General features: G+C 36.0%; 1 protein-coding gene and 1 pseudogene across 1 annotated transcript; both read left to right on the forward strand.

The window, feature by feature from the left end:
* Positions 1–12,185: 12,185 nt before the first annotated feature.
* LOC139859842 (cellulose synthase A catalytic subunit 1 [UDP-forming]) lies at positions 12,186–19,238 on the forward strand. Its single transcript, XM_071848610.1, has 14 exons — positions 12,186–12,456; positions 13,096–13,291; positions 13,386–13,561; positions 14,121–14,241; positions 14,351–14,543; positions 14,931–15,197; positions 15,301–15,646; positions 15,745–15,882; positions 16,004–16,129; positions 16,262–16,474; positions 16,586–16,850; positions 16,943–17,139; positions 17,504–17,854; positions 18,629–19,238. The coding sequence occupies exons 1-14, from the start codon at positions 12,376–12,378 to the stop codon at positions 19,214–19,216; spliced, it is 3,258 nt and encodes a 1,085-aa protein (XP_071704711.1). The 5' UTR covers positions 12,186–12,375; the 3' UTR covers positions 19,217–19,238.
* Positions 19,239–20,074: 836 nt separating this feature from the next.
* On the forward strand, positions 20,075–21,699 carry LOC139859176 (uncharacterized; annotated as a pseudogene).
* Positions 21,700–24,515: the final 2,816 nt, after the last annotated feature.

Raw genomic sequence — 24,515 nt, forward strand, 5'->3', positions numbered from 1 at the left:
GTTTTCGAGTTTCTTAAATTAATAGTCTCATTTTTATGTATATAACTCATTGTTAAAATACCTAATGAGATACATACTTATAATAAAAACATGTTAACTATATATATAACCATATATATGTCATTGTATAGTTTTTACAAGTTTTAACGTTCGTGAATCACCGGTCAACTTGGGTGGTCAATTGTCTATATGAAACATATTTCAATTAATCAAGTCTTAACAAGTTTGATTGCTTAACATGTTGGAAACATTTAATCATGTAAATATCAATCTCAATTAATATATATAAACATGGAAAAGTTCGGGTCACTACAGTACCTACCCGTTAAATAAATTTCGTCCCGAAATTTTAAGCTGTTGAAGGTGTTGACGAATATTCTGGAAATAGATGCGGGTATTTCTTCTTCATCTGATCTTCACGCTCCCAGGTGAACTCGGGTCCTCTACGAGCATTCCATCAAACCTTAACAATTGGTATCTTGTTTTGCTTAAGTCTTTTAACCTCACGATCCATTATTTCGACGGGTTCTTCGATGAATTGAAGTTTTTCGTTAATTTGGATTTCATCTAACAGAATAGTGAGATCTTCTTTAGCAAAACATTTCTTCAAATTTGAGACGTGGAAAGTGTTATGTACAGCCACGAGTTGTTGAGGTAACTCAAGTCGGTAAGCTACTGGTCCGACACGATCAATAATCTTGAATGGTCCAATATACCTTGGATTTAATTTCCCTCGTTTACCAAATCGAACAACGCCTTTCCAAGGTGCAACTTTAAGCATGACCATCTCTCCAATTTCAAATTCTATATCTTTTCTTTTAATGTCAGCGTAGCTCTTTTGTCGACTTTGGGCGGTTTTCAACCGTTGTTGAATTTGGATGATCTTCTCGGTAGTTTCTTGTATAATCTCCGGACCCGTAATCTGTCTATCCCCCACTTCACTCCAACAAATTGGAGACCTGCACTTTCTACCATAACGTGCTTCAAACGGCGCCATCTCAATGCTTGAATGGTAGCTGTTGTTGTAGGAAAATTCTGCTAACGGTAGATGTCGATCCCAACTGTTTCCGAAATCAATAACACATGCTCGTAGCATGTCTTCAAGCGTTTGTATCGTCCTTTCGCTCTGCCCATCAGTTTGTGGATGATAGGCAGTACTCATGTCTAGACGAGTTCCTAATGCTTGCTGTAATGTCTGCCAGAATCTTGAAATAAATCTGCCATCCCTATCAGAGATAATAGAGATTGGTATTCCATGTCTGGAGACGACTTCCTTCAAATACAGTCGTGCTAACTTCTCCATCTTGTCATCTTCTCTTATTGGCAGGAAGTGTGCTGATTTGGTGAGACGATCAACTATTACCCAAATAGTATCAAAACCACTTGCAGTCCTTGGCAATTTAGTGATGAAATCCATGGTAATGTTTTCCCATTTCCATTCCGGGATTTCGGGTTGTTGAAGTAGACCTGATGGTTTCTGATGCTCAGCTTTGACCTTAGAACACGTCAAACATTCTCCTACGTATTTAGCAACATCGGCTTTCATACCCGGCCACCAAAAATATTTCTTGAGATCCTTGTACATCTTCCCCGTTCCAGGATGTATTGAGTATCTGGTTTTATGAGCTTCTCTAAGTACCATTTCTCTCATATCTCCAAATTTTGGTACCCAAATCCTTTCAGCCCTATACCGGGTTCCGTCTTCCCGAATATTAAGATGCTTCTCCGATCCTTTGGGTATTTCATCCTTTAAATTTCCCTCTTTTAAAACTCCTTGTTGCGCCTCCTTTATTTGAGTAGTAAGGTTATTATGAATCATTATATTCATAGATTTTACTCGAATGGGTTCTCTGTCCTTCCTGCTCAAGGCATCGGCTACCACATTTGCCTTCCCCGGGTGGTAACGAATCTCAAAGTCGTAATCATTCAATAATTCAATCCACCTACGCTGCCTCATATTCAGTTGTTTCTGATTAAATATGTGTTGAAGACTTTTGTGGTCAGTATATATAATACTTTTGACCCCATATAAGTAGTGCCTCCAAGTCTTTAATGCAAAAACAACCGCTCCTAATTCCAAATCATGCGTCGTATAATTTTGCTCGTGAATCTTCAATTGTCTAGAGGCATAAGCAATCACCTTCGTTCGTTGCATTAATACACAACCGAGACCTTGCTTTGATGCGTCACAATAAATCACAAAATCATCATTCCCTTCAGGCAATGACAATATAGGTGCCGTAGTTAGCTTTTTCTTCAATAACTGAAACGCTTTCTCTTGTTCATCCTTCCATTCAAATTTCTTCCCTTTATGCGTTAATGCAGTCAAGGGTTTTGCTATTCTGGAAAAGTCTTGGATGAACCTTCTGTAGTAACCAGCTAGTCCTAAAAACTGGCGTATGTGTTTCGGAGTTTTCGGGGTTTCCCACTTTTCAATAGTTTCTATCTTTGCCGGATCCACCTTAATACCTTCTTTGTTCACTATGTGACCGAGGAATTGAACTTCTTCCAACCAAAATGCACACTTTGAAAACTTAGCGTACAATTCTTCCTTCCTCAATACTTCTAACACCTTTCTCAAATGTTCACCGTGTTCTTGGTCATTCTTTGAGTAAATAAGTATGTCATCAATGAAAACAATGACAAACTTGTCAAGGTATGGTCCACACACTCGGTTCATAAGGTCCATGAACACAGCTGGTGCATTAGTTAAACCAAACGGCATGATCATAAACTCGTAATGACCGTAACGTGTTCTGAAAGCAGTCTTTGGAATATCATCTTCTTTCACCCGCATTTGATGATACCCGGAACGTAAGTCAATCTTTGAATAAACAGACGAGCCTTGTAGTTGATCAAATAAGTCGTCGATTCTCGGTAGTGGGTAGCGGTTCTTGATGGTAAGTTTGTTCAACTCTCGGTAGTCGATACACAACCTGAATGTACCATCTTTCTTCTTGACAAACAAAACAGGAGCTCCCCACGGTGATGTGCTTGGTCGAATGAAACCACGCTCTAAAAGTTCTTGTAATTGGCTTTGCAGTTCTTTCATCTTGCTGGGTGCGAGTCTGTAAGGAGCACGAGCTATTGGTGCAGCTCCTGGTACAAGATCTATTTGAAATTCAACGGATCGATGTGGGGGTAATCCTGGTAATTCTTTCGGAAATACATCAGGAAATTCTTTTGCAATGGGAACATCATTGATGCTCTTTTCTTCAGTTTGTACTTTCTCGACGTGTGCTAGAACAGCATAGCAACCTTTTCTTATTAGTTTTTGTGCCTTCAAATTACTAATAAGATGTAGCTTCGTGTTGCCCTTTTCTCCGTACACCATTAAGGGTTTTCCTTTTTCTCGTATAATGCGAATTGCATTTTTGTAACAAACGATCTCTGCTTTCACTTCTTTCAACCAGTCCATACCGATTATCACATCAAAACTCCCTAACTCTACTGGTATCAAATCAATCTTAAATGTTTCGCTAACCAGTTTAATTTCTCGATTCCGACATATATTATCTGCTGAAATTAATTTACCATTTGCTAATTCGAGTAAAAATTTGCTATCCAAAGGCGTCAATGGACAACTTAATTTAGCACAAAAATCTCTACTCATATAGCTTCTATCCGCACCCGAATCAAATAAAACGTAAGCAGATTTATTGTCAATAAGAAACGTACCCGTAACAAGCTCCGGGTCTTCTTGTGCCTCTGCCGCATTAATATTGAAAACTCTTCCGCGGCCTTGTCCATTCGTGTTCTCCTGGTTCGGGCAATTTCTAATAATGTGGCCCGGTTTTCCACATTTATAACAAACTACATTAGCATAACTTGCTCCGACACTACTTGCTCCGCCATTACTCGTTCCGACACCATTTGTTCCTTTCGTTCTATTAACCCCTGGTCCGTAGACCTCACACTTCGCCGCGCTATGACCATTTCTTTTACACTTGTTGCAAAATTTGGTGCAGAACCCCGAGTGATACTTTTCACACCTTTGGCATAGCTGCTTCTGATTGTTGTTGTTATTGCGGTTATTATTGTTGTTGGGATGATTGTTGTAGTTGCTATTGTTGTTGTTGTTGTTGTTGTTGTTGGGCCGTTTGTTGTAGTTGCGATTGATATTGCGATTGTTGGGATAATTGTTGCGATTATTGTTGTAATTGCTGTTGTTGTTGTATTGGTGATTCTTATCACCGTTTTCCTCCCACTTTCTTTTGACTTGCTTCACATTGGCCTCTTCAGCAGTTTGTTCTTTAATTCTTTCTTCAATCTGGTTCACTAGTTTGTGAGCCATTCTACATGCCTGTTGTATGGAGGCGGGCTCGTGTGAACTTATATCTTCTTGGATTCTTTCCGGTAATCCTTTCACAAACGCGTCGATCTTCTCTTCCTCATCTTCGAATGCTCCCGGACACAATAGGCACAATTATGTGAATCGTCCTTCGTACGTGGTAATATCAAATCCTTGGGTTCGTAACCCTCTAAGTTCTGTCTTGAGCTTATTGACCTCGGTTCTGGGACGGTACTTCTCGTTCATCAAGTGCTTGAATGCTGACCACGGTAGTGCGTACGCATCATCTTGTCCCACTTGATCTAGATAGGTATTCCACCATGTTAACGCAGAACCTGTGAAGGTATGCGTAGCGTACTTCACTTTGTCCTCTTCAGTACACTTACTTATGGCAAACACCGATTCGACCTTCTCGGTCCACCGTTTCAATCCGATCGGTCCTTCGGTTCCATCAAATTCCAAAGGTTTGCAGGCAGTGAATTCTTTGTAGGTGCATCCTACACGATTTCCTGTACTGCTAGATCCAAGGTTATTGTTGGTATGTAGCGCAGCCTGTACTGCGGCTATGTTTAAAGCTAGAAAAGTACGGAATTCCTCTTCATTCATATTCACGGTGTGTCGAGTAGTCGGTGCCATTTCCTTCAAAATAGTTAAATGGAACAAGTTAATCATACAGAATATTAAGAGTAGTTAATAGTATTTCGTAGCATAATATGAACTCATTTATAAAAGCTTTTTCTTCATATTAGCGTTTTATAAGTTTAAATTCGGGTAGTACCTACCCGTTAAGTTCATACTTAGTAGCTAATATACAATTCAACTACTACAATTCTATATGAAAAACTGATTATAATAATATTTTGCATTCAAACTTTTATACAATATTTTACAAACTTACAATACCGCTTATTTTACATAAAGCATGAAATATAGCACACAATAACTTTGATACAAGATAGTTGTGAAGATAATTCTAGCTAGTACACAAGTCGTTCAGCAAAGGCAATAAAGACACGTAATTCATACGTCCAGAAACAAGTCATGCATTCTGGTTTTACTAGGACTACTTCCCATCCTTGGTCTTGTGCAACATAACCGCTATGGCCGTTGATAAGACAGCGTGTTGTAACGTCGTCAAAGGGACGAGGGTTACGTAATGTCCAACAGTCCCGTAATAATCTAAAAACCTCATTTCTTACCCTAATTACCGACTCCGTCACTTGTGGAAACGTTTTGTTTAATAGTTGTAGCCCGATGTTCTTGTTCTCACTTTGGTGAGAAGCGAACATTACTAATCCGTAAGCATAACATGCTTCTTTATGTTGCATGTTAGCCGCTTTTTCTAAATCACGAAATCCAATATTCGGATATATTGAGTCAAAATAATTTCTTAACCCGTTGCGTAAAATAGCATTTGGGTTCCCCGCAATATATGCGTCAAAGTAAACACATCGTAACTTATGGGTTTCCCAATGTGATATCCCCCATCTTTCAAACGAAAGTCTCTTATAAACCAAGACATTCTTGGAACGTTCTTCGAATGTCTTACAAACTGATCTCGCCTTAAATAGTTGTGCCGAGGAATTCTGGCCGACTCTAGACAAGATTTCATCAATCATGTCTCCGGGTAGGTCTCTTAAAATATCGGGTTGTCTATCCATTTTGTGTTTTTAAACTGTAAAATAGACAAGAGTTAGATTCATAAAAAAATACTTATTAATACAAGCAATTTTTACATATATCATAAAGCATAAGCACACTATATTACATATATTACACCACACGAATACAACTATCTTATTCCGACTCGCTCGTTTCTTCTTCTTCGGTTTTGGTTCGTTTTGCCAGGTTTCTAGGGATATATGATGTTCCCCTAATACGAGCCGTAATTTTCCACATTGGTTTAGAAAAACCTGGTGGTTTAGAGGTTCCCGGGTCATTGTTACAACTTAAGGACTTCGGGGGTTGACGATACATATAAAGTTCATCGGGGTTGGAATTAGATTTCTCTATTTTTATACCCTTTCCCTTATTATTTTCTTTTGCCTTTTTAAATTCAGTTGGGGTAATTTCTATAACATCATCGGAATTCTCGTCGGAATCCGATTCATCGGAGAATTGGTAATCCTCCCAATATTTTGCTTCCTTGGCGGAAACACCATTGACCATAATTAACCTTGGTCGGTTGGTTGAGGATTTTCTTTTACTTAACCGTTTTATTATTTCCCCCACCGGTTCTATTTCTTCATCCGGTTCCGATTCTTCTTCCGGTTCCGATTCTTCTTCCGGTTCCGACTCTTCTTCCGGTTCCTCTTCGGGAACTTGTGAATCAGTCCACGAATCATTCCAATTTACATTTGACTCTTCATTATTATTAGGTGAGTCAATGGGACTTGTTCTAGAGGTAGACATCTATCACATAATATCAAACGCGTTAAGAGATTAATATATCACATAATATTCACATGTTAAAAATATATAGTTTCCAACAAAATTTGTTAAGCAATCATTTTTCAAGTAAACACGGTCGAAGTCCAGACTCACTAATGCATCCTAACAAACTCGATAAGACACACTAATGCAAAATTCTGGTTCTCTAAGACCAACGCTCTGATACCAACTGAAATGTCCCGTTCTTATTGATTAAAAACGTTCCATATTAATTGATTTCGTTGCGAGGTTTTGACCTCTATATGAGACGTTTTTCAAAGACTGCATTCATTTTTAAAACAAACCATAACCTTTATTTCATAAATAAAGGTTTAAAAAGCTTTACATAGATTATCAAATAATGATAATCTAAAATATCCTGTTTACACACGACCATTACATAATGGTTTACAATACAAATATGTTACATCGAAATCAGTTTCTTGAATGCAGTTTTTACACAATATCATACAAACATGGACTCCAAATCTTGTCCTTATTTTAGTATGCAACAGCGGAAGCTCTTAATATTCACCTGAGAATAAACATGCTTTAAACGTCAACAAAAATGTTGGTGAGTTATAGGTTTAACCTATATATATCAAATCGTAACAATAGACCACAAGATTTCATATTTCAATACACATCCCATACATAGAGATAAAAATCATTCATATGGTGAACACCTGGTAACCGACAATAACACGATGCATATATAAGAATATCCCCATCATTCCGGGACACCCTTCGGATATGATATAAATTTCGAAGTACTAAAGCATCCGGTACTTTGGATGGGGTTTGTTAGGCCCAATAGATCTATCTTTAGGATTCGCATCAATTAGGGTGTCTGTTCCCTAATTCTTAGATTACCAGACTTAATATAAAGGGGCATATTCGATTTCGATAATTCAACCATAGAATGTAGTTTCACGTACTTGTGTCTATTTTGTAAATCATTTATAAAACCTGCATGTATTCTCATCCCAAAAATATTAGATTTTAAAAGTGGGACTATAACTCACTTTCACAGATTTTTACTTCGTCGGGAAGTAAGACTTGGCCACTGGTTGATTCAAGAACCTATAACAATATATACATATATATCAAAGTATGTTCAAAATATATTTACAACACTTTTAATATATTTTGATGTTTTAAGTTTATTAAGTCAGCTGTCCTCGTTAGTAACCTACAACTAGTTGTCCACAGTTAGATGTACAGAAATAAATCGATAAATATTATCTTGAATCAATCCACGACCCAGTGTATACGTATCTCAGTATTGATCACAACTCAAACTATATATATTTTGGAATCAACCTCAACCCTGTATAGCTAACTCCAACATTCACATATAGAGTGTCTATGGTTGTTCCGAAATATATATAGATGTGTCGACATGATAGGTCGAAACATTGTATACGTGTCTATGGTATCTCAAGATTACATAATATACAATACAAGTTGATTAAGTTATGGTTGGAATAGACTTGTTACCAATTTTCACGTAGCTAAAATGAGAAAAATTATCCAATCTTGTTTTACCCATAACTTCTTCATTTTAAATCCGTTTTGAGTGAATCAAATTGTTATGGTTTCATATTGAACTCTATTTTATGAATCTAAACAGAAAAAGTATAGGTTTATAGTCGGAAAAATAAGTTACAAGTCGTTTTTGTAAAGGTAGTCATTTCAGTCGAAAGAACGACGTCTAGATGACCATTTTAGAAAACATACTTCCACTTTGAGTTTAACCATAATTTTTGGATATAGTTTCATGTTCATAATAAAAATCATTTTCTCAGAATAACAACTTTTAAATCAAAGTTTATCATAGTTTTTAATTAACTAACCCAAAACAGCCCGCGGTGTTACTACGACGGCGTAAATCCGGTTTTACGGTGTTTTTCGTGTTTCCAGGTTTTAAATCATTAAGTTAGCATATCATATAGATATAGAACATGTGTTTAGTTGATTTTAAAAGTCAAGTTAGAAGGATTAACTTTTGTTTGCGAACAAGTTTAGAATTAACTAAACTATGTTCTAGTGATTACAAGTTTAAACCTTCGAATAAGATAGCTTTATATGTATGAATCGAATGATGTTATGAACATTATTACTACCTTAATTTCCTTGGATAAACCTACTGGAAAATAGAAAAATGGATCTAGCTTCAATGGATCCTTGGATGGCTAGAAGTTCTTGAAGCAGAATCATGACACGAAAACAAGTTCAAGTAAGATCATCACTTGAAATAAGATTGTTATAGTTATAGAAATTGAACCAAAGTTTGAATATGATTATTACCTTGTATTAGAATGATAACCTACTGTAAGAAACAAAGATTTCTTGAGGTTGGATGATCACCTTACAAGATTGGAAGTGAGCTAGCAAACTTGAAAGTATTCTTGATTTTATGAAACTAGAACTTTTGGAATTTATGAAGAACACTTAGAACTTGAAGATAGAACTTGAGAGAGATCAATTAGATGAAGAAAATTGAAGAATGAAAGTGTTTGTAGGTGTTTTTGGTCGTTGGTGTATGGATTAGATATAAAGGATATGTAATTTTGTTTTCATGTAAATAAGTCATGAATGATTACTCATATTTTTGTAATTTTATGAGATATTTCATGCTAGTTGCCAAATGATGGTTCCCACATGTGTTAGGTGACTCACATGGGCTGCTAAGAGCTGATCATTGGAGTGTATATACCAATAGTACATACATCTAAAAGCTGTGTATTGTACGAGTACGAATACGGGTGCATACGAGTAGAATTGTTGATGAAACTAAACGAGGATGTAATTGTAAGCATTTTTGTTAAGTAGAAGTATTTTGATAAGTGTATTGAAGTCTTTCAAAAGTGTATAAATACATATTAAAACACTACATGTATATACATTTTAACTGAGTCGTTAAGTCATCGTTAGTCGTTACATGTAAATGTTGTTTTGAAACCTTTAGGTTAACGATCTTGTTGAATGTTGTTAACCCATTGTTTATTATAACAAATGAGATGTTAAATTATTATATTATCATGATATTATGATATATAATATATCTTAGTATGATGTATATACAGTTAAATGTCGTTACAACGATAATCGTTACATATATGTCTCGTTTCGAAATCATTAAGTTAGTAGTCTTATTTTTACATATGTATTTCATTGTTAATACACTTAATAATATATTTACTTATCATTTAACATAATTAACCAAGTGATTCAATATCTTAATATGATTCATATGTACCTAGTAAGACGTTGTTATAACGATAATCGTTATATATATCGTTTTCGAGTTTCTTAAATTAATAGTCTCATTTTTATGTATATAACTCATTGTTAAAATACCTAATAAGATACATACTTATAATAAAAACATGTTAACTATATATATAACCATATATATGTCATTGTATAGTTTTTACAAGTTTTAACGTTCGTGAATCACCGGTCAACTTGGGTGGTCAATTGTCTATATGAAACATATTTCAATTAATCAAGTCTTAACAAGTTTGATTGCTTAACATGTTGGAAACATTTAATCATGTAAATATCAATCTCAATTAATATATATAAACATGGAAAAGTTCGGGTCACTACACCGACCAACCGGGAAGTAGAGTTCCAGAAGAGGAACTCGCCGCCTACAAACCCACAAGGAACAACAACCAGCAGCGAAAGGGAAAGAGCCACCTGATCCGAAGCTCCCCACCCCGACGACGATGATAAACCGACAAGACATCTCCAAACGAAGAACCGGAAGCCAGATCCCAAGGAAAATCCTAACAAGATCGCCGCCTGGAGACCGGCCTTGTGGCCGGAGAAGCCAAACGGGCAAAAGCTGTCGCCGGAAAAGGAGAAAAGCGGTGGATCTTATTCAAACAGAAAGCGAGTAACACCGGATCACCGGAGAAGCTAGTTATACATAGAACATGTGTTCAAGTTATTCAAAGTTAATAATAGTAAAAAAAGTAGTATTTTTTTATCCTAACAAATTGTTGTTATATTTATATTTTGATAAGCGTTAATTTTGACTTTATATTTATGATACGTTTGAATAACTTATTTAAGAATTAAATGATTAAAAGTGATGAATTGAGTAGATTGACGAGTCTAATGTTAACACACGAAATAAATCGAGTGCCCTACACATAAATGACTTATAGTCACAAAAGAATTTCCGCTCATCCTTGTACAAATTGGGTAAGGTGTTCGAGCGCATGAACTATCCTTGTGAGACGAAATAGTGAAGACTATCCCTAGAGTTTGTGGTCTGGCACATAGTCCGAAATCCGACCATGCTATGCAACCCCCGTATCAAAAGAGGGACATAAAAAACAAGAAATAATTCATGTGACCTACATATGAATTCCGATGAATTCATAGGATTTCCGTTCGTCATAGAAAACGATCCTCCGGATGTTGAGCGATGTTTATTGAAAAACACACGCGAAGCCCTGTTTCTGATCAAAAATCTCACAATTCCAAATAAAAGTATATGAAACAAACTTCACGCAAAACGAATGATAATATCGATAAACATGCTCAAATGACATATAAAGGAGGCAGATATTGCGAATATAAATATGTGTAAAATGAGCAATATCAACTATTTATTTAGATGATGACGTCATAATTATCGTTATCTTATATTTAACCATTGTTTCGAGTTCAACTTATTATCTTAAATTTCATCCATTGATTTAACTATAGAATTATTATTTTATTCATAATTATTAAATAATATATAATAATTAATTCTAGTTATTAGTTATTTTTCCGCTAAGTCCCGTGTTAAAACTAGTATAGATAGTTCGATCACTATCTCCTAAGAAATCTTTAAGGGAGGTTTTAACGACCATATTCAGGATCCAGGTTTGACCCGCCTGCTACTCGAATACTTTAAAGTTCGGATCCCTGTAATAGGATTCGGGTTTTCTACCCAAAGTGTGTGCGTGCGTGAAAAATAATCGCGAAAGTGGTTAAAAACTCCTCTGTACGATGCATACAATTTGTCTTTCAAGGAAAAAAAATAACTAGTATATATAGTAATCCGTATTAAATCCGTAATACTTCAAGTGAATAATTTTTCGAACAGAGAAAGTAATAGATACAATAAAAAAATAATCTAAAGTACAAGGATCGTTCAAACAAAACAAAAAATGTTAGAAGGACCATAAAGGAAAAATCCAATTCCAGCTCTCTTTCGGCTCGGTGACGTCCGGACAATAAAAATCATCACTCAATTAAATAAGTCGAGCCGAGCTGAGCTGAATAAAAATCATCACTCAATTAAATAAGTCGAGCCGAGCTGAGCTGAGCTGAACTAGTCATTAGTCAAACCGTTTCCGGTATTGACCGGTTACGCCGGTAAACTATATTGTTGCACAGGTATATTGCATATAAAATAATCCAAAAAAGCAGTGGCATGTATATCAAGTGACAAGTGACAAGTAAAGCGAAAGCCTACTGAACAAGATATCATATTATCACAAAATAATGACAGAGTGATAGAATTCAATAAAAACCCATCTCAAATTTTCCATCCTTTTGTCTTTTAGATCTTAAAGTTCCAAACTTGATTAAAATAAATTATTGAATAAAATAAATATCCTCTGTTTCTTCTTTAATCGGAAGAGATGGAGGCAAATGCTGGATTGGTGGCTGGATCACATAAAAGAAATGAGTTGGTCAGAATTAGGCATGAATCTGATGGAGGGGTATGTTTGTTAATATGTTTACTTATGTAATTTTTGATTTTCTTTTGCAGATCTTGTTGTTAAGTGGAACATGAGTGTGTGATAGTGAAATTATTATGTGGGTGTTATCTAGTATGAGTTATATTGGTTGATTTTGCTTAGATCTCAATGTAATTGAATCAATAATGAGTGATTTTGTTAGATTTTTGCATAATTGAGCTGCCTTTTGATTAGAAGGGTTTTGATAATTTAGTTCAGATTTGGTATTTAGGTGGTTTAATTTGTGGTGAGGTTGTTCAAGTACTTTGATCATTTGATTTTGATTTCATATTAAATTTTGGTAAATATGGGGTTTTTTTTAGGTGTTCAGTTTGCTAAAGTTTGCCTCTTATACTGATGTTACATATTCACATTGAATTTGATGTGGAAAATTGAAATGAATTTCAGTTTTTCTCCTGTTGATAATTGAAGTAGCATGAAAGGACTTGATGTAAAAAGATTAAATGTACTGATAAATGTGAAATTATACACACATAGTTTACTTTAGTAAACTGAATATGAGATTCTGATTCTAATTCTAATCCTTTTAATGTCCTAATATCCTATTCGAAGATGTTGATTGATTGGCTATAATATTCATCTCGTTTATTGATCATGCAGCCCAAGCCATTGACGAATTTGAACGGGCAGATATGCCAGATTTGCGGTGACACCGTTGGCCTAACGGAAACAGGTGATATCTTTGTTGCTTGCAACGAGTGTGCCTTTCCAGTCTGTCGGCCTTGCTATGAGTACGAGAGGAGAGATGGAAATCAATCTTGCCCTCAGTGCAAGACTAGATACAGAAGACACAAAGGTTAACTTTAGCTTTTGTTGGTCAAAATGTTGTTGACTTTTTTTGATGGAAATTGATAAAGTTTGAATCTTTTGATGATGGGTATGGTTTTTAGGGAGTCCACGAGTTGACGGTGATGATGATGAGGATGACATTGATGATTTGGAGAACGAGTTTAATTATCCTCAAGGGAACAACAAGGTTAGACGCCAATGGCAGGGAGATGATACTGATCTTTCTTCATCCGCTAGACACGAGCAACCGATTCCCCATCTTACTAATGGCCAACAGGTTAGTCATCATTGATTAATATATATTTGATAGCCTTATGGAATTTATATTTCTTTTTTTTTTTAATCCTTCTAATCAATATCATGTTTTAGCCTCTTGATATTTATTTATTAAAAAACTAATCTTTATGCCCAAAAACTATTATCAATGCATCAAGGTTGCAAAAATCGCTACTCGGGGAGTACTCGGTCGGGACTTTTTAGGGAGTACTGGGCAACTCTAGGAGTACTCGGGTGTTGACCAAGTTTGACTTTGACCGACCTTTGACCGATTTTCCGAGTAATCCCGAGTTTTGGCCGAGTTTTGACCGTAATCCCGAGTTTTGGCCGAGTTTTGACCGAGTACTCCGCGAGTTGTTAAACCCGAGTACTCGCCCAGTAATTCCGAGTTATGCAACACTGCAATGCATGCACCTTCAAAAATGTTTTTAGTCAATGAAAAAGGAATACTATTATTATTTTTTTGTAACGAATTGATGGTGTAACCTATATAGAAATTTGTATTTTTCCTTTTATTTTTTTTTCAAATATATGTGCTAATGTTTGCTGTTTGTTTTCAGATATCGGGTGAAATTCCAAGTATAACGCCTGACAACTTGTCTGTAAGAAGTACGTCAGGTCCACTTGGCCCTGGTGACAAGCACGTCCACTCACTTCCATACATCGATCCCAGACAACCAGGTACGTTCTTTACTACCGCCACTGACACATGAAAAACACCATTTTAGTTTAGTTATCTGTTCATATATTTGTTGACCATATCATTTGACTTATGGCATCTTTTTTGAAGTTCCTGTAAGAATTGTGGACCCATCAAAAGACTTAAATTCTTATGGCCTCGGTAACGTTGACTGGAAAGAAAGAGTTGAAGGTTGGAAGCTAAAACAGGATAAAAATATTATGCAAATGACTAACAAATATGGTAGTGAGGGAAGAGGTGGCGACATCGAACGTACCGGATCGAATGGAGAAGAACTGCAAATGTAGGCCAGCTTCATTATTGTTTTTGTTTAAGTTATTATAGAGTAGATAATTCATATTGTTATGTGAAGTAATTTAACTATATTTAATAGGTTTTTAGTTTCTACTTTGAGTTTTTAAAGGTTTTTTTTTTTTTTTTTTTTTTTTTTTTTTTTTTACAATTTGGTAAGTATATTTTTTTTATTCTCCACGACTACTGGTTATATGCTAACTATCTATGAAAACTAATTTGGTATAACCTTATTTTTCCAGATTTCTATTTTTGATAAATATTTTTTTATAGGTTTCAAGTTTCTATTTTGAATTATTAAGTTTCAAATTTTTTTTTTAAATTCTTATTATAATTAAAAAAATTGTTTATTCTGATGCTGATATGGCTTCTGTGACAGGGCTGACGATGCTCGCCAACCAATGAGCCGTGTGGTGCCTATTTCATCAGCTCATTTGACTCCATATCGCGTTGTAATCATTTTACGGTTGATTATTTTGGGTTTCTTCTTGCAATACCGTTGTAGTCATCCAGTTAACGACGCATATCCCTTGTGGTTAGTATCCGTTATTTGCGAGGTCTGGTTTGCATTATCATGGCTTCTCGATCAATTCCCAAAATGGTTCCCTGTTGAACGTGAAACCTACCTTGACAGGCTGGCAATACGGTAAACACAATTTTCACTGCCAAAAAAAAAAAAATTCACTTTTTGAAGTTAACATTCCTTAAAACAGTGTTTTTTTTTTTTTTTTTTTTTTTTTTTTTTGTAGATTTCATCGTGATGGGGAGCCGTCACAATTAGCGCCTATTGATGTGTTTGTAAGTACGGTTGACCCGTTAAAGGAACCACCTTTGATTACTGCAAACACGGTGTTGTCGATTTTAGCTGTGGATTACCCTGTGGACAAAGTTTCATGTTATGTGTCTGATGACGGTTCTGCCATGTTGTCGTTTGAGTCACTATCGGAGACTGCTGAGTTTGCAAGGAAGTGGGTCCCGTTTTGCAAGAAACATAGTATTGAACCGAGAGCGCCCGAGTTTTATTTTGCTCAGAAGATTGATTATTTGAAAGATAAGATTCAACCTTCTTTTGTCAAGGAACGCAGAGCCATGAAGGTGAGTAATCTATATATCTGAAAAAATAATTTTAAAAAATTTAAAGTAGATATTTTTTTAAGTTCGTTGGAATTCAACGTATTTTATATTGATGACAGAGAGAATACGAAGAGTTTAAGGTGCGGATCAACGCTCTTGTAGCCAAAGCACAAAAGATGCCTGAAGAAGGTTGGACAATGCAAGACGGAACTCCGTGGCCTGGAAATAACCCCCGGGATCACCCGGGAATGATCCAGGTGAACAATTTCACATTTTGTATTATGTATTATATGTATATTATTATACAAAAATTATATATTTCATTTTATTAGGATTTTGACTAAAAGTAAAACACTTATTGTTAATACCGTTTTATAGGTGTTCTTAGGACACAGTGGAGGTCTTGATACCGATGGCAATGAGCTACCCCGTCTAGTTTACGTTTCTCGTGAGAAACGTCCCGGTTTCCAACATCACAAGAAAGCCGGTGCAATGAATGCTTTGGTTCGTTCATATTTATTTCTATCTTTCACTATATATTAAGTAAATTATGTAATAACTTGGAGCAAGTTCAAATCTTTATGTGCGTATGGTCTATTGATTGCTATATAATCAAGCCTTTTGTCATTTAAACAGATACGAGTGTCTGCCGTTTTAACAAACGGTGCGTATCTTTTGAATGTCGATTGTGATCATTACTTCAACAATAGTAAAGCTCTTAAAGAAGCCATGTGTTTTATGATGGATCCCGCTTATGGAAAGAAGACATGCTATGTTCAATTCCCACAAAGATTTGACGGGATCGATTTGCACGATCGATATGCTAACCGAAACATTGTCTTTTTCGACGTACATTTTCTACCCTTAATTTTTTTAATATTGAAATTAAATGTTGAATATACGGAGTAATAAGTTTTGGAAGTCATGACATTTTACATGTTGAAAACTGTAAATTTGTAGATCAACTTGAAAGGGCTAGATGGCATTCAGGGCCCGGTCTATGTGGGGACGGGTTGTTGCTTTAACAGACAAGCTCTTTATGGGTATGATCCAGTTTTGACTGAGGCTGATTTAGAACCGAACATTATCATCAAATCTTGTTGTGGTTCACGAAAGAAAGCAAGACACGCTAACAAAAAGTACGTAGATAAAAAAAGAGCAGCGAAAAGAACTGAATCAACCATTCCTATTTTCAATATGGAAGATATGGATGAAGGCGTTGAAGGTTTTCTTTTTAACTTAAAATATTTCCACTTCATTTTCATGTTATATTAGTTAAATAGTTGCTTATGTGTTGAATAAATATACGTTTCGTAGGATACGATGAGGAAAAGTCGCTACTCATGTCTCAAAGGAGCTTAGAAAAACGATTCGGTCAATCGTCGGTGTTCATTTCGGCTACTTTTATGGAGATGGGAGGTCTTCCTCCGACCACAAATCCCGCTACCCTTTTAAAGGAGGCAATACATGTTATTAGTTGTGGTTATGAGGACAAAAGCGAATGGGGTAAAGAGGTAATTTTGATACTCCCTCCGTCCCAATTTAATAGTCCCCAGACAGAAAACATAAATCTCGTTACATTGTACTACTTTTTATTTACTTTACAGTTTTACCCTTTACTTTTTACCTATCTTTTTCGTCTTGCATGCAAAAGTTAATGATATATGGGAGCTTTGCCTCATTATTTTTATATTTTTATAGATAGATACAATAGATAGGAGTGGACTATTAATTTGGGACATCTCAAAATTGAATAGTATAGTGGACTATTAATATTAATATGGGAACTAAATGTAACATGTGATTGCATACCTGCAAAATTTGTGTAAGATATTGGTTGACTGATCTTGCCTTTTTTCTTTATTATTTTAAATTCAGATTGGATGGATTTATGGATCGGTGACGGAAGATATTTTAACGGGATTTAAGATGCATGCAAGAGGATGGATATCAATCTACTGCATGCCGCCACGTCCAGCGTTTAAGGGTTCTGCTCCAATCAATCTTTCTGATCGTTTAAATCAAGTTCTTCGATGGGCTTTAGGTTCTATTGAGATTTTGCTTAGTAGACATTGTCCCATCTGGTATGGGTATAACGGTAAATTGAAACTCTTGGAGCGGCTCGCTTACATTAATACAATCGTGTATCCTCTCACTTCACTCCCATTACTTGCTTATTGTGTGCTTCCAGCCGTCTGCCTTCTCACCGGAAAGTTCATTATTCCCGAGGTACGTTCTTCCTTCATAAAACCTTTTTGGATTGAATGCTCTGTTCGTTTTGGTGGGTCGGGTCCCATTGAAAGTGAATGTGTTAATGGATTATGTGAAAATTAGATTTTTAACTACAATGTGAAGGTTTTTTATGCTAATTTTTTTATGTTATGCTGCAGTAACTCGTATGGTTTCGTACATGCGTTATTTATATTAGAAAAAGTTCTTGATTTTGAAGTCATATTAGTGATTTTTAACAAAAATTTTTTTATGTAAATGCGTAGATTTTCTAGAGATATCTGAATGTTAGCGATAAATTAAATAAAATTCATGTTCATTTTGAAGTTGATATATTTGACCTTTAATTTTTGGATTTTTCCAAAGACAGCCTTAAGTTAGGCTGCCGTTAAGGTGCCTAATAGGCTTGTACAATTATATAACCGTCACTTTAAATTAAATCGATAACCGCTACGTACAAACTTGTTAAGCACCTTAACGACAAGCGTAGGGGTTGTCGTTAGAAAATCATTAATTTTTATATTCAAGATGATATATATTCTATATCAAGTATCTTATAAGTTGTAGTACTTTGTATAAATTTTTATACGCTACATAATTATCAAAGTGAGTATGTTCGATGTGTTAAACCTCGTACCAATGTCTTTGCAATAGCAAGTCTCGGGTATAGATATGAAATAACTAACAGTCAATTTCTTACATTAAATGATCAAATTTGACTTTTAAAAATGTCTTTTTGTGAATTTTTTTTTTTTTTTTTTTTTTTTTTTGCAGATTAGCAACTATGCTAGTATGTGGTTTATTCTTCTTTTCATATCGATTGCCGCAACCGGAATATTAGAATTACGATGGAGTGGTGTCAGCATCGAAGATTGGTGGAGAAACGAACAGTTTTGGGTCATCGGTGGGACCTCCGCCCATCTTTTTGCCGTTTTTCAAGGTCTTCTCAAAGTTCTCGCCGGAATCGACACTAATTTCACCGTCACATCAAAAGCAAACGATGAAGACGGTGATTTCGCCGAACTCTACATTTTCAAATGGACCGCTCTCTTAATCCCTCCGACAACCGTCCTTATCGTGAACTTGGTCGGAATTGTATCTGGTGTATCGTCAGCCATCAACAGTGGTTATCAGTCATGGGGACCGTTGTTTGGGAAATTGTTTTTCGCTATTTGGGTTATCGTTCATTTGTACCCTTTCCTTAAGGGTTTGATGGGTCGATCGAACAGGACACCTACAATTGTTATTGTGTGGTCGATCCTTCTTGCTTCTATTTTCTCGCTTCTTTGGGTCAGAATTGACCCCTTTACTACAGACGACAAGCTTGATGCCATTCAAGGACAATGCGGGATCGATTGTTAGATTTGATACTGGTTATGGTATATACATATATACATAAGACATGAAAGAATACCAGAAAGACAAACGGTTTATGTATTTATTTATATGTTCCTTTTTTTGGGAGTCTTATGTTAGGGAAAACAGATGGGAAGTGGTGACTTCCCAAACTACGAGTGTGTGAATTTTATTGTATAGATAGAAGTATCGTGTTTGTGTAGAAGTTGGTTTATGTGAAATTTTTTGTTACATTCGTATATTAATACACTACTATTCTATTTCTCTCATTTCATTGATGCGTTTTACTGGTTATTATATTAAAAACAATCAACTCGGGAAAAAGGTTTTAAACGGTCACGGGATACCCGAATAGGCTGCGTACATTTGATAAAATGTCCTCTCTTTTTTCTGGGTAGTCTGAAAAAAAAAAAAAAAACCTTATTCGTTTTACCGTTTCATGTTTAAAAATTATACATTGCTAATTCATTCATTTTAGTTGGGCTGACGTAGGTTAGGGGCGGAAGATAACTATAGTTGGGGGTAATTTGGCCTCCTTGGATTAAAGAATATGGTACACTAAATTTCTTTTTACACTAGTAGTTAGGTTAAAACAACGGTTTCTTTTTTTCTTTTTTTAACCCCATCACTAGTTTGTCCCTTTTGTTATCGAGTTGAAGTTCCACCACTTTGTTTAAGTGGTCAAGTTGAGTGAATTAGTAAGTGGAAGGGGACCTGGTTAGCCAGTGGCTCAGTGGGCTAAACAATCTTACTTAATAATTAAACGCGTTATGGGTGGCCCTCATTCCATGTAACATCATCATCACACTAGACTCGAATAGAAATCTAGTTTCATACCACCCAACAAACAATCTGTATCGCTGTATGGCAGTATGGATTTTTTAATATATAAAGGAAAAAGGTTACTATCCACTTCACCCATATCTATCCTTTCAGTCGATTTGACTTTGAATTTTTTTGGTCAACAATGTACTATTCATCAGAAATATCAGGCCAAAAACATCATGAAATGTATATATAAAACACAATGTAAAGAAGTTGTGATCATTCAATTCATTTCATCCATCACCAAATATGGAAACAAAGCTTTATGAAGCATAGTTAAACAGGCACAGGTGGTACTGATACATTCTTTAATTTACATTATTTAAAACTAGTTTTGTAAGGTAAATCTAGATACAGTGGGAAAAAATGAGAATTTATTTTTCAGAGAAATTTTCATGAAAATCGTGAAAAACATAGAACTTATAAAAAATTAGCCATAATATCCTCACAAAAGGTCTCGGTTTTAAACCTCACTAGCAACATATCTTGGTTTTGTGCAGATTTTATACTATTTACTTAAAATAGAAAGTATCAAAGCAAATGGAAATGCTGTAAACAAACTTGGATTAACAGACCTAGATGTATTAGATCATTGTCCTTGAGATCTCAAAGCACTCGAAGCACGACAAATTCTAATGGAAGCTGGTGTTTTGAGAGCGAATGACCTTCGACCACCCTCTAAATCACTACAAATATCATACAAATCCCCAAAGACTAAACAAAAATACGGTTTAATATCAAGAACTTGGGCTACGTATGTCAACAATGACCACATCTGGCTTGAAAAACAGCGTCTGATTCTTATAATCGCTGCATTAGTGGTGGCACCGATGGCGTTCAATACAGGTGTTAATCCACCTGGAGGGGCTATTAGTGACACAAAAAATGGTCGATATGAGCTTGGAAATGCAGTTCAAATACAAGTAGACATGGATAACTTTAGTAAATTTGTCAAGTTTAATACGTTCACTATGATAATATCTTTGGGCATAGTTGTATTATTGATGAGTGGATTCCCTTTTAGGAACAACTTCTTGATCTGGGTGCTTACGCTTGGCACGTTGTTGATGTTGGTGTTCATGGTGGCTAATTATTTGAAGTCGTTGGCCATGATGGCACCTGATATGTATGTAGATTTAACAAGTGTTTGTATCAGTTTAATTTGGATATTGGCTTGTGAGGTCATGGCGTTAATTCATACATCTTTTTTTTTTTTTCTTTTTTTTTTTTTTTTTTTTTTTTTTTTACGAGGAACCCCACTATGGGCCAGAGCACATTGGCCCCCCCCACCGCAGGTAAACCCCGGGTAAACGGCAAGCCAGCCCTCCACCGCTACCAGGTAAGGCATTCTCCAGTTTGGTCATTAAATGCGGGCACCCCTTAGGATTGAACCCGAGACCTCCCCTTCACTGAAAGTGCTGGTGGCCACCCAGGCTAGGCCTGGATGGTTATCTTTTTTGTTGTATGGGTCGTGATGAAGCTATCAAAGCGGACAATGCCCGACACTACAAGAACAAGTAAGATCGTGTGAATAAATCAAGGGTGCATGGGATACATGGATTTTATTTAGGTTATATTTTCAGAGGTTATATTTTCAGGCCGGTACCGAGAATTTAAGGGCCCGGAACGAGGTAAAAAAAAGGCCCCTAGACCCTAACGAGTAATATAAACTAACTAAAAAAAGACCTCTTCGGTCTTGCTAGAATGCTAGTGGACTTTGATTTCCTTCGTTCTAGAGCCTTTGATTGTTGTTTTTGAGCCAATTGTATTTTGTTTTTGTTGTTTCAGTTGTGTTTCCCTAATTCCTCTGTTTATCAAATAAACGATTATATCTGTATATATACAAAAATTAGGCCCTGAAAATCATGGGCCCTGAGCAGTTGGTCACCTTGCACCTTGCTCCCCCTCCGGGACTCCCCTGTATATTTTTATTGCTATGTATTTGGAGCCTATCGAATGTTTAGTATTTAAGAAAATTAAAGTATTTCATTCTTGTGTAGAATATGATTTATGTAAACTTTTTTGCTACATTCGTATATTAAGATGCTAGTCCACTACTCTATTTCATTGCTGCAGGTTAGTATACAAACGTTACCGGTTTCATATTTAATAATTAAAATATTAAAATTTAATATTACATATTGCTAATTTTTGGTCTGAAGTGTATATATGTTCAAGTGGTCAAGTTGAGTGAATTATCAAGTGGAAAGGGAACTGGTTTGCAAGTGGCACAGTGGGGTAAACGACCTGTTAAAATACAATGCAAATTTGGAATAATATGGAATTTGTAAATATGTATGGAAAAATATCTAGATATTAATATGTATAAAAAAATATCTAGATATTAATATGTAAAAGAAATATCTAGATATTTATATGTAGAAAAATCTAGATAATATAGATATTTGTAGGTGAGAAATATCTAGATATTTATCCATGAAAATATCTAGTGTGTAGAAACTTCCATGGACAAGTATAAATATGGGTGAGGAGTTTCATTTGTAATCAAGTTGTGAAAGGTGTGAGTAAGTGAAGTGTGAAGTAGAGAAAAAGTAAGAAGTGAAGAAGAGTTAGAAGTAGAAGTTGTGAAGAAGTAAGAGTGTGAGTTGAGTCCATAATATTGTAATTGTTTCTTTGTATTAATAAAAGTGTTCTTTGTTAAGTTTCCCGGTTAAGCCTCAGTTTGTGTTTATGTTCTTAGTGCACTTGTGTTATTTTTATTATATGGTCGGCTCTGCCGCCTAAGTGATATATGGTCGGTTATACCGCCTGAATGATATATGGTCGACACTGTCGCCTAAATATTATTGTGCACTAAGGATTTATAAAATTAAAGGCTAACCAACGTCAAAGTGTTGGTTTAGTGAGTTATAACCTAGGTCCTCTATAGTGGGTGTGTTGGGCTCGTCGAAGTTTCCAACAATTGGTATCAGAGCGGGTCGTTCGGGACCATTGCTAGTGGAGGTACTCATCGGTAAACGTTGGACGTTTACATCGTCTTGTTAACACCAAGGCCCTAAGGGAGATTCTATCAGAGCACATTTAGGAACTGTGAAAGCTCATTGGTCTGGGACCAAGCTTATTGGACGTTGGACGTCATGATGGCAGATCTTGCAAGTACGAGCAGTGGAATTAAGAGTCTCAATAACCACAACTATGGTTATTGGCGGACTTGCATAGAATCCTACCTACAAGGACAGGATTTATGGGAAATAGTTGTTGGCAGTGACACAATGCCTCCACCGAAAGAAAATGCCGAAGCCTTGAGAAAATGGAACATCAAGGCCAGGAAGGCTTTATTTATATTGAAGACTACAATCGAGGAGGATCTATTGGAGCACATTCGTGACGAGAAAACACCAAAGGCCGCTTGGGAAACTTTTGAAAAGTTATTTTCAAAGAAGAATGAAGCACGCCTCCAGCTCTTGGAAAATGAGCTTGCGGGTATCTCACAAGGAAGTCTATCTATTTCTCAATATTTTACCAAGGTAAAATCTATTTGTCGTGAGATATCTCAACTTGCTCCTGAAGAGAAAGTGAGTGATGCAAGGATGAAGAGAATTATCATCCACGGCTTAAGGTCCGAGTATAATGGATTTATAGCCGCTGTGAGAGGATGGCCTACTCAACCATCATTAATAGAGCTAGAGAATTTATTGGCTAATCAAGAGGCATTAGCCAAGCAGATAAATGAAGTAACCATAAAAGACGGAGAAGATGCACTCTTCACCAATAAGAAGAAAGCAACATCTCGAAGACAAGATGCGATGAAAGAAAGTCAGACATATGGATGGAAGAGTCACCCAAAGTCAAAAGGCAACGCTTCAGGGAGAGCTCGGGGAGCTCAACAAGGAAGAAGAGATCATCGCCAACAACATGGAGAAAATGATAAGAGAAAGAATTGTGAATGCTTCAAGTGTGGCAAGAAGGGTCATTTTGCTCGAGATTGTAGATTTCCCAGAAGGCGAACTTTCGAAGGAAATGTGTCCGCCGCAAGAGATGAGAAGAAAGAGGTCACATTCGAAGCAACCATTAATGAGGAAACATAGGATGCAGAAGCTGGACTCTCTGTTGAAGCTGACATAGATGATCAAGCTCTTACAATAACTTTAAAGTAAAAAATAAACTACAAAGATGATTGGATCATCGATTCTGGGTGCTCAAATCATATGACCAACGATGGGACGAAGCTGCAAGAAATGGAGGATTACAAAGGAAAGAGAGTCGTGTTGACAGCCAACAATTCAAGGTTGTCTATTTCTCACATTGGAAAGACAATAATTCCAAATGAAGGCGACTCTCATAAGCTCCAACTCGAGAAGGTGTATCTTGTCCCTGGCCTAAAGAAGAATTTACTATCAGTACCACAATTGACAGCAGAAGGGAATTATGTGCTCTTTGGACCAGAAGATGTGTCCGTATTCAAGAGAGTAAAGGTGGTTGACAATCCAGTTATGCATGAAAGAAGAATAGAATCGTT

Source organism: Rutidosis leptorrhynchoides, chromosome 7, assembly GCF_046630445.1.
Source record: "Rutidosis leptorrhynchoides isolate AG116_Rl617_1_P2 chromosome 7, CSIRO_AGI_Rlap_v1, whole genome shotgun sequence".
Classification (NCBI taxonomy): domain Eukaryota; kingdom Viridiplantae; phylum Streptophyta; class Magnoliopsida; order Asterales; family Asteraceae; genus Rutidosis; species Rutidosis leptorrhynchoides.